Here is a 10300-nt window from a genome sequence, read left to right on the forward strand (position 1 = left end):
TGTACTAATATATGTCGGCAGAAAAAGACCACCTGGTCCATCTAGTCTGCCCTTATTATTTCCTTTCTTAGGGTAGCTTCACATGTACCGGGTCTGCAGCAGATTTCACGCTGCGAGTTTGCAGCGAAATCCGCTGCGTATCCTGGTAGTGTGAAGTTGAATGGGTCACATACCCACAGTGGAATTTTAATTCCGCTGCCAGTATGTGACCTGGCCCGTTTAACCCACCCCCACCCCCACCCCCCCCACCGCATCCTGTCGCCTGCAGCCCCCAGCCTGGAGCATACATTACCTGCTCGGCGCCGAGGCTCCTGGCTCCCCATCAGCCAATCAGTGCACTGCATAATTTACATATTTTTACAGGATCAATTTTCTCAAAACAGCATCACTTATAAAAGTTATACAAATCACCAATATACACTTATTACAGGAAATGCCTATAAAGTGCTTTTTTCCCTGCACTTACTACTGCAGCAAGGCTTCACTTCCTGGATAACATGGTGATGTCACTTCCTGGATAACATGGTGATGTCACGCCCGACTCCCAGAGCTGTGCGGGCTGTGGCTGCTGGACAGGATGATGGCAGAGGGATGCTCAGTGTTGGCTCAGTCTCCCCCTGTTCTCCCCACCGCAGCTCTACCCCAGCTCGGAGACACCTCCCCCAGTGTGCTCACTCCCCACCCCAGGGACATCTCCCCGCCAGGATTCCCCCAGCTTGTGGACACCTCCCCCAGCTGCTCCCCACGCCGCCCAGCGGGGAGATGTCCCTGGGGTGGAGAGCGAGCACACTGGAGGAGGTGTCCCCATGTTGGGGGAGAGCTGTGGCAGGGAGACAAGGGGGGGGGGTACAGAGCCGACACTGAGCATCCCTCTGCCATCATCCTCTCCAGCAGCCACAGCCTGCACAGCTCTGGAGTCGGATCGTGACATCACCATGTTATCCAGGAAGTGACATCACCATGTTATCCAGGAAGTGACATCACCATGTTATCCAGGAAGTGACATCACCATGTTATCCAGGAAGTAACAGCACCATGTTATCCAGGAAGTGAAGCCTTGATGCAGTAGTAAGTGCAGGGAAAAAGGCACTTTATAAGCATTTCCCGTAATAAGTGTATATTGGTGATTTGCATAACTTTTGGGTGGGCAATAGAATACTTTAATAAAAAATGTTGCCGGCCTTCTCCTTTAATACAGGGACAGTAAGAAGAGGCTGGTGTGAATACTGTGGGAATACAGACTGCATGGCAAAACTAGCAATTTCTCCTAGCAAATTCAGATTTTTGCTCTTTTTTATAGTGCTGACAGATGGATTAGAATAATCTCGCAAACTTTGAATTTGTATTTCAGGAACAATGATGTTAGAATTAGAGGAACGGATTGTCGATTTAGAAAACTGGAGTGAAGGGAAAGGTCTCATCGTGTATGGTGCAGAGAACACATTCTGTTCCGGTGGAGACTTGAGTACAATGAAAAGTATCTCCAATCCAAAGGTAATATTCTGCACTACTGACATGCTTCTGGACATTTATGGTTAGTCTCACAAGAGTATTACTAAAATCAAATTAGTACAAACTTATGAGTAAGTGGGAGTGGGAAACTGGAAACTTTATATTATATGGGATTGTAACAAAACAATCAGTAAATACAAAATTAACCTAACTATTGCATGATTATCTGCTGCTTGGCATATTTAAGCTCTAATTAGTAAAGTGCATGTACATTCATAACAAAATATACTCTTTTTGTTGTGTCCACAGGATGGGCTGATGATGTGTATGTTTATGCAGAACACATTGACAAGACTGCATAGGTACTTTCCTCGTATTATTGTGATAATAGTAAAAGGGTTCTAAAGATCCACCATTAGAGATGAGCGAACCTCGAGCATGCTCGAGTCGATCCGAACCCGAACTTTTGGCATTTGATTAGCGGTGGCTGCTGAAGTTGGATAAAGCCCTAAGGCTATGTGGAAATCATGGATATAGTCATTGGCTGTATCCATGTTTTCCAGACAACCTCAGAGCTTTATCCAAGTTCAGCAGCCACAGTTAATCAAATACCGAACGTTGAGGTTCGGATCGACTCGAACCCGGTTCGCTCATCTCTATCCACCATTATGCATATTTTCATGATAAAGAGAATACAGACATAGCTTTTTGCTGAACCTGAAATGAACTACAGATGTAGCAAACCTTAAAGGGGTACTCCAGTGAAAATATTTTTCTTTAAAAAGAAACTGGTTACAGAAAGTTATGCAGATTTGTAATATACTTCGATTTGAAAATCTCAAGTCTTCCAATCGTTATCAGCTACTATATGTGTGGTATTTTTGAAATGGTGTTTTTTTTCAGTCTGACACAGTGCTCTCTGCTGCTACCTCTGTCTGAGACAGGAACTGTCCAGAGCAGGAGAGGTTTTCTATGGCAGTGCTTCTCAATTCCAGTCCTCAGGCCTCACCAACAGGTCATGTTTTGAGGATTTCCTTAGTATTTCACAGGTGATATAATTATACTCAGTGCATCAGGTGTTATCACTGGTGTTCTTTGTATGGGATAGCCTCAAAACATGACCTGTTGGTGAGGCCCGAGGACTGGATTTGAGAAGCACTGTTCTATGGGGATTTGCCACTGCTCTGGACAGTTTCTGTCTCGGACAGAGATCCCAGCATAGAGCACTGTGTCAGACTGAAAAGAATACACTACTTCTGCAGGATATATAAGAGCTGATAAATATGGGAAGACTTGAGATTTTTTTTTTAACTAGAAGTAAACCACAAATCTATATAACTTTCTGAAAACAGTTGATTTGAAAGAAAAAGATTTTTGCTGGTGTTCCCTTTTAAAGGGGTTGTCTGGGGTAAAAGACAGGTGACACCTTCTGCTCCCGGGCACTCACCTCTGACAACTACAAGTAAGCCTTCTGAGACATAGAGGTGTGGGTGAAACCACGCCTGCACAAAATGTCTGATAGCTGCATGATACTATTGATAGCCTATCTTGTGGATAGGCTGTGAATTGTTTTTCCTAGACAACCAATGTACACAAACATGTCACTTTAGAAACCATGTCAGATAGTAAAGTCAAGGATTAGCCCCTTTAAGGGGGATATATATGAGTGCACCTCCCTGAGCGTACCAACTACATCGGGCTGATTTAAAAAAGAAGTCCGGCCTCTCTGCTTTTTTAAAATTTTTTAAAGGCAGCGGCACAGGGGCAAGTAACAAGGAGTATAAACTCACCTCTCCCTGTGCCTCCTCATCTACAATTGCCGCTCTGTCAAAGCAGAATCAGATCAAGCCAGGTACTAGGTAGATGAGCGCGCGCTGTATGCTAATTACCTGAGATGAGTCCGATGCCCATAGAGAATGACTGGAGTAGTCATTCTCTATGGGCATCAGGCTCATCTCTGCTGAGCGCGCGCACAGCTGCCGACGGCGATATCTCTGGGTCCAGGAGCGGGGCTTGCAGAAAAGGGTAAGTATCAGCGGCTCAACCGTGGGTCAGGCTCTGCGCTGTCATCCCAGCTGACAGGTTCCCTTTAAATCTTAGGCCAGGAGCAGCGTAGAGAAGTAGGAAAGGTGTCAAAAATCAGGGGGGGGATCGGTAAGTGCACCTATAAGTTTTTGTGCATTTATTTTTTTTTAGGGGGATCGCTGGAGATTCCCTTTAATATGTTTTTCAATTACACTATATAGAAGGGACAGGTGTACATCCCATTCATTGTGTGCGGGTGGAACTATGCATGCACACAATGTCTGATAGCTGCATGATGCTGCAGTAACATACTGTTGTTGCACCTCTTTTAGGGCCTGTTCAGAGATAAATCCACCACTTACTAATGTGTATTTTATTTCTTTTCATGGCAAGATAGTTTGTTAGGACTTTTTGCAGAATCCGCAAAGCAATGTGAACTGACCCTTATAGTTTACAATTTTAGGCTATGTTCCCACACAGTATTTTTGCAACCAAAACCAGGAGTATATTGGAAACACAGAAAGGCTGTTGAAATTTAGTGGGTGGTTGGCAAATAATTGACGTTATTTAAAAAAATCCACTCAATTTCAACAGTGTCTCAACATATTTTGTTGAAAAATACTGTGTGGGAACACAGCCTTAAATGAATTCTGTGGTATAGAATGTCCAATATCCATTTTGATATACAGAAGCAAATGTATATATTTTATTAATGACATGAACTCACATGGGATATAATGGTCACGTAATGCTTATGTTTATGTATTACTGAGGTATCATGGTCTGTGTGTTTATATCTATAAATATTTTATTATAGATTACCGCTCATCAGTGTGGCCCTGGTTGAAGGGAAAGCAATCGGGGGAGGAGCAGAGCTGTGCACAGCGTGTGATTTCAGGTATGCTCATTCTGATTGTTAATTGCTGGATTTGCTATGCTAATGCTGCGTTTACACGGAGCGATAATTCGCCCGATCGTACAATTAACTATTTCGAAGTAGCGTTTTTTGTTTTTTTTATAACAATCAGCGTTTAGACGGAACGATGTATCGTACGGAAAAATCATTTTGCGATCGCTTAAGCCTATCTGGAACATAGGTTAAATCGGTGAACGACTGTTTACACGGAACGATCTGCGATGTTTTTGCGAACGACCAACGAAGATTTGAGAACATGTTCAAAGATCAAAATGAACGATTTTTCTCTCGTTGCTTGATCGTTCGCTGCGTTTACACGTACGATTATCATTCGAATTCAATCGTTATCGTGCAAATTTGCACGATAATCGTTCCGTGTAAACGCAGAATAAGTGTACAAACACACGCAGCAGATACGAAGTAGATTTGATACTGTGTTCAGTTATTTAGATCTAATCTGCTGCGTATCGCAGCAGTAAATACGCAGCGTATAAGCCGTGTGTGTTTGTACCCTTAGGGTCCATTTACACAAAGATTATCTGCCAAAGAGCTGAAGCCAAAACCAGGAATGGATTTGAAAAGAGGAGAAATCTCAGGCTTTCCTTTATGACCTGATCTCTGTTTATAGTCTGTTTCTGGCTTTGGCTTCAAATCTTTGGCAGATAATCTTTCTGTGTAAATGTACCCTTAGAAAGACCTGTAAAACCTGGGGTATGTTACTACATGAGATTTCTTAAAAAAAAAAAAAAGAAAATCAGCCATGTGCAAATTAACCCTTTTGAGCACAACATGGTAGGACATACAGATTCTTAAATCGCTCATCTCAGATGCCTCTTTTGGCAGGATACCAAGTGAAAAATAATCCATATTAAAAAAAAATATATATGTATCAGCTTAAAGGGAACCTGTCACCCCCCGTGCCGGGGTGACAGGCTCCCGACCCCCCGCTACAGCCCCCTATACTCACCTGATCCCGCCGGGTCCCGCTTCTGGATCCGGTCGGGTCACGGAGATCTCAGCCGCTGCAGCCCGATGCGCGCACCGAGATATGAGTCCAACGCTCATAGAGAATGACGAAGCGCTGGACTCTCCTGTCATTCTCTATGAATGTTGGACTCATCTCTCAGTGGCTGATATCTCCGTGACCTGACCGGATCCAGAGGCGGGATCAGGTGAGTATAGGGGGCTGTAGCGGGAGGTCGGGAGCCTGTCACCCCGCCACGGGGGTGACATGTTCTTTTTAACAGTGCATGGAGATCCGTTGTGGGTGCATGGCCAAGCCCAGAGTGCAATTCTCAAGCAGGGACAAAGGAAATAGTCCAGAGCTCCAGGGTCCATTCAAGAGCAGTATTGAAGAATCTTTAAAATTCTTCCAAAACAGCAGACACATACAGTCCAGTACTCGATTAGTCGAGCCGCGTAAAGGCACTGCAAACAAGCGCTGATCTCGCTGTTTGCTGACCCTTGGTGATGACCAGATAAGGTGTGTGTGTGTGTGGGGAGGGGGACTTATAAGTGCAAAAGAAAGCACAGATCTCCGGCAGGATGCATTAATTTCTTATATTCACTTGTACTATTGATTTATGCAGAGTTGTTTGAAAAGACAGTTACACTTCAAATAGTATTTTTTTTCTCCATCGAAAGTGATACGTGGGCAATATTCTGCACGCATTTCTTAGATTGTTCAAGTAGTGTTATAGTTGGAGATTTGAGCAATGTGGTAGCAAGTGACTCTTAGGCCTTATTCACACTTCCCGTAATTTATGGATCCGTATTTGAGTGCATATTGATGTCTATTGGGCTCTTCACACGATTGGTAGATTACAAGGATGCAAACCAATGCTGAAAAAAAGGACATGTCCTAGTGCGGACCCAGATTTTATTTTATTTTTACAGATCCTCTCATAGAAACCAATGATATCCGTTATTTTTTTACAGATTGTAACCTGTTTGGCATCTATTTCCGCATTTCCGTAAAAAATACAGAGGACTCATAGGTCATAAGGTTGTGTTTCTAAGCAACCAAAGCCAGGAAGAAGGAGCTGCAGAATAAATTAACAGAACTGTCTTACAGTAAAGCAAACCAGAAATGGCAAAGTAAAATGGCTGACAAGCGATTATGCCACTTTTTTTTTTAGGTTTTGGGCATACTGGTGCTATTTTTTTTTTAACCTACTTAACTTTATTAACTAGTATTGTGCAGTCAGTAAAAAAACGTATTTACGGAAATCCTGATGCAATGCAGATGCCCAAGCCGTAATTTTTTTGCGGATTGTGTGGGAGGACTCTACGGACTTGAAAACAATACTAAACGTGTGAATAAGGCCTTACAAGGAGTGTCCCTGTAACCTTCAGTAAAGTAACCAGACCTCCGTTTCTTATTGAGATAATCATGCTCCCTCTCTACCATTATGATTTGTGGTATATAGTATGTTGTGCTCAGTACTATGGTAAGCCATTACAGATTTTTTTTCTTTTTCTGCAGGTTGATGACTAAAGAAAGTGAGATAAGATTTGTCCACAAACATATGGGTCTAGTTCCAGGCTGGGGAGGAGCATCAAGATTAACTCAGCTGGTTGGAAGTAGACAAGCTCTTAAATTATTGAGTGGCGCTCTCAGGATTCACCCTGAGTTTGCTTTAAGCATAGGACTGACTGACGACATTTTATCTTTAGCTGGAGCCAGAGCACTGGAAGAAGCCCGGACGTGGATAGCGCCATATACTAAAGGACCAGCCGAAATAACAAGAGCAATTAAAAAACTAGTTGTCTCTGAAAGAGAACACTTATTTGAAGATGCACTGAGGAAGGAAAAGGACATATTTGAAACTGTGTGGGGTGGACCTGCCAATTTACAGGCCTTGTCGAAAGGAGCCAAACACAACTAGCACACAGTTCAGCATTAGAAGCAGTTAAAAGATTTATGCTGAAGTAAACCTGACGTGTAGCCAACGGCCCCGTTGACATGAATGGGCAGGACGTAGCCATTTCCTGGATGTATACTTTTGTGTAGGACTCAAAAGTGTAGTTTTCCGTGATTTTGATCAAGATGTATCAAAATGAATTATACACAGAGGTGTATTCAGTTTCTAATAAACTATGACTGGTGGTATTTATAAAAATAAAAAATTTACTTTTAATAAAACCCGTTAACCAAAGGTGTATATTTTTTTTTTTCGTATGTGTATTATCGCTTAGGAACGTACAGCTATGTCCTCAGACCGAACGGGTGCAGCTTCTGTCTGTTTCATCCAAGGACATAACTGTACATTTCTTGGTGGTAATGCACCACAAAAATGGACGTACAGTTATGAGTTGAGATAGCAGCAGTTAACCTTATAGAAGCTGCGATCAGTGCGACTGCAGCATCTGTAGGGCAGAACAGAGGGACGGTCTGCGTGCGGGCCGGACTGCAGGCGCGCAATCGCAAAACGATCACAAAACGATTTTTCCGTACAATATATCGTACCTTCTAAACGCTGATCATTAAACGCTGATCATTATTAAAAAAAAAAAAAATAGTTACTTCGAAATCGTTAATCGTGGGATCAAGCCAATTATCGCTCCGTGTAAACTTAGCATAAGGGTCCGTTTGCACACACAGATTATCTGCCAGATTTTTGCAGTCAAAAACAGAACTGGATTTGAAAAAAATAAAAATCTCAGTTTTTCCGTAATGACCTGTTCCCTGTTCATTCCTGGCTTTGGCTGCAAAAATCTGTCAGATAATCTGTGTGTGTGTAAACCGACCCTTAGCAAGGTGTACAGACTCAACAAAGCTCAGCTGTTTGAACAATGCAAATAAAGGGGCATGTCCAGTTAAAGCTGAAGTTCAGTGATTGGGCCTGGCTGGGACAACACAAAAGTCAGGGCTTCAACCTATTCCCTCCCGGGCTAATTTTCCTTTTTTATCCCTAATGTTTAACCTCTTAAGGTCAATGGCAATTTTCATTTTTTGCGCTTTTGCTTTTCCACCCTGCTTTTCCACAACACCAATTGTACTTTGCAATGACAGACTTTATTTTCCCATAAAATATGCTGCGAAACCGGAAAAAAAAAATCATCTGCGCTGTCAAATTGAAAAAAAAAAATTGTTTTCATTTCAAGGAGTTTCGTATTTATTCCGTTTGCCCTGTGGTAAAACTGACATGTTATCTATGTTCCCCACATCAGTACGATTACAACGATATGTAACTTGCATAACTTTTATATTTCTTGGCTTTTAAAAAATGAAAACCTTTTTATATAAACTAAATATGTTTAAAATCGCTCTATTCCCAGGCTTATAGCGCTTTTATCCTTTGGTCTATGGGGCTGTGTGAGGTGTCAGTTTTTGCGCCATGATGTTTACTTTCTATCGGTACCTTGATTGCGCATATACGACTTTTTGATCACTTTTTATTACATTTTTTCTGGATTTGATGCGACCAAAAATGCGCAATTTTGCACTTCGGAAATTTTGGCGCTTACGCCATTTACCGTGCGAGAACTTAATGGTTCACGTGATTACGCACATGCCGATACCAAATATGTTTGTATTTTTTTTATTTATAAAATGGGGTGATTTGGACTTTTATTATGGGAGGGAATTTTTTATTACTAAAAACCCTTTTTAATTTTTTTTTTACATTAACAAGAAGTCCCCCTGGTATATACACAGCAATGATCATTGTAATCAGTGATACATTGCTTTGGCCTGCTGCAAGCCATAGCATTGTATTGCCGAGCTGGGATAAGCGTCAGTGCGACGCTAAGGCCCGGCCCGAAGAACAGATCTCCCCCCCCCCCCCCCATTTAGCCAGCGCGGCAACGGGACCTGCGCCGGCTAAGAGGCACTCCCCGGGTGCAGATAGCAGACGGGAGTTGTGCCGTTCAGAGCGGGGTCCCGGCGGGACACCTCTATAAACTCCCCCTGCGTCACTATGACGTACCAGGTACGTCATGGGATGCTAAGGGGTTAAAAGGCCATAGCACTTGCATTTTTTTCAACTACAGACCCACATGAGCCCTTAATTTTTGCAACACCAATTGTACTTTGCTATCAGTATCTTTCTGGTGTATATGCAATTTTTTGATCACTTTTTATTACATTTTTTTCTGGCTTTGATGAATGTGTTATAAATATGGCCAGTAAGTGTCTCCCTTCCTTTCAAACTGTCATCCATGCTCCCTCCGTGCTGATTTTGGTCTTGTCTTTGTCGATAAACATAGGAAGTCCCAGACCTTTGCATGCTTACAGACATGGCCTAGTATTGATTGACAGCCATTCCTGAGGAGCGGGGGCAAGTCTTCACTGTGCATCTGTACAGCTGCTGCACGTCCACATTCAGCAGCAGAGAATTCTGGGGGTACTTGCATTTTATGGTCAGCTCTCCTGTCACACGGCACCAAAACCTCTGTAACCACAATGTCAGCAGGGGAGGTTGTTGCCCTCACAACCTGCTGCCTTTTGACAAAGCCATGTACATTTTTGACAAGCCATGTTGAGGGAGGTTGCGTGGAGATTTTAAAAGTGGGTTATCCTGTGTTAGAAAAACATGGCCACTTTCTTCCAGAGACAGCACCACTCTTGTCTCCAGTTTGGGTGGGGGTTTACAACTTCAGTCCATTGAAATAAATGCAGCTTAATTTCAAAACACAGCTGAACTGGAGACAAGAGTGGTGATTTTGTGGCCATATTTTTCTAACGCGGATAACCCCTTTAAATATAACAGTGAGAGACAGTGTGCAGTATTTACTGCAGGCATACTGCCCATATACAATTTACCCACTTAGTTTGCATGGAAGATAAGGTTTAGCAAGCATATTTTTGTTTTACACAACTCTACAGCAGTTACAGAAATAGCCAGGCAATCCGATCCTTTTCTGTATCTACCATAGAGCTATATGCTCCAGCAATGCATGCAG

The 10300-nt window shown here is 42.7% G+C and overlaps 1 protein-coding gene across 4 annotated transcripts in view; it reads left to right on the top strand.

Annotated features, from left to right (window-relative positions):
• The window catches only part of ECHDC1 (ethylmalonyl-CoA decarboxylase 1), an 84320-nt gene extending 76785 nt beyond the window's left edge, over positions 1-7535 (top strand). For all 4 annotated transcript variants that reach the window (XM_069973656.1, XM_069973653.1, XM_069973655.1 and 1 more), the window contains 4 exons: positions 1352-1494; positions 1762-1814; positions 4295-4375; positions 6879-7535. In XM_069973656.1, the coding sequence (XP_069829757.1) occupies positions 1352-1494; positions 1762-1814; positions 4295-4375; positions 6879-7281 (680 nt within the window). In that variant the 3' untranslated portion in view covers positions 7282-7535. The remainder of the gene's footprint in view (positions 1-1351; positions 1495-1761; positions 1815-4294; positions 4376-6878) is intronic.
• The last annotated feature ends 2765 nt before the right edge of the window (positions 7536-10300 follow it).

This window comes from Dendropsophus ebraccatus, chromosome 6 (assembly GCF_027789765.1).
Source record: "Dendropsophus ebraccatus isolate aDenEbr1 chromosome 6, aDenEbr1.pat, whole genome shotgun sequence".
Taxonomy (NCBI): domain Eukaryota; kingdom Metazoa; phylum Chordata; class Amphibia; order Anura; family Hylidae; genus Dendropsophus; species Dendropsophus ebraccatus.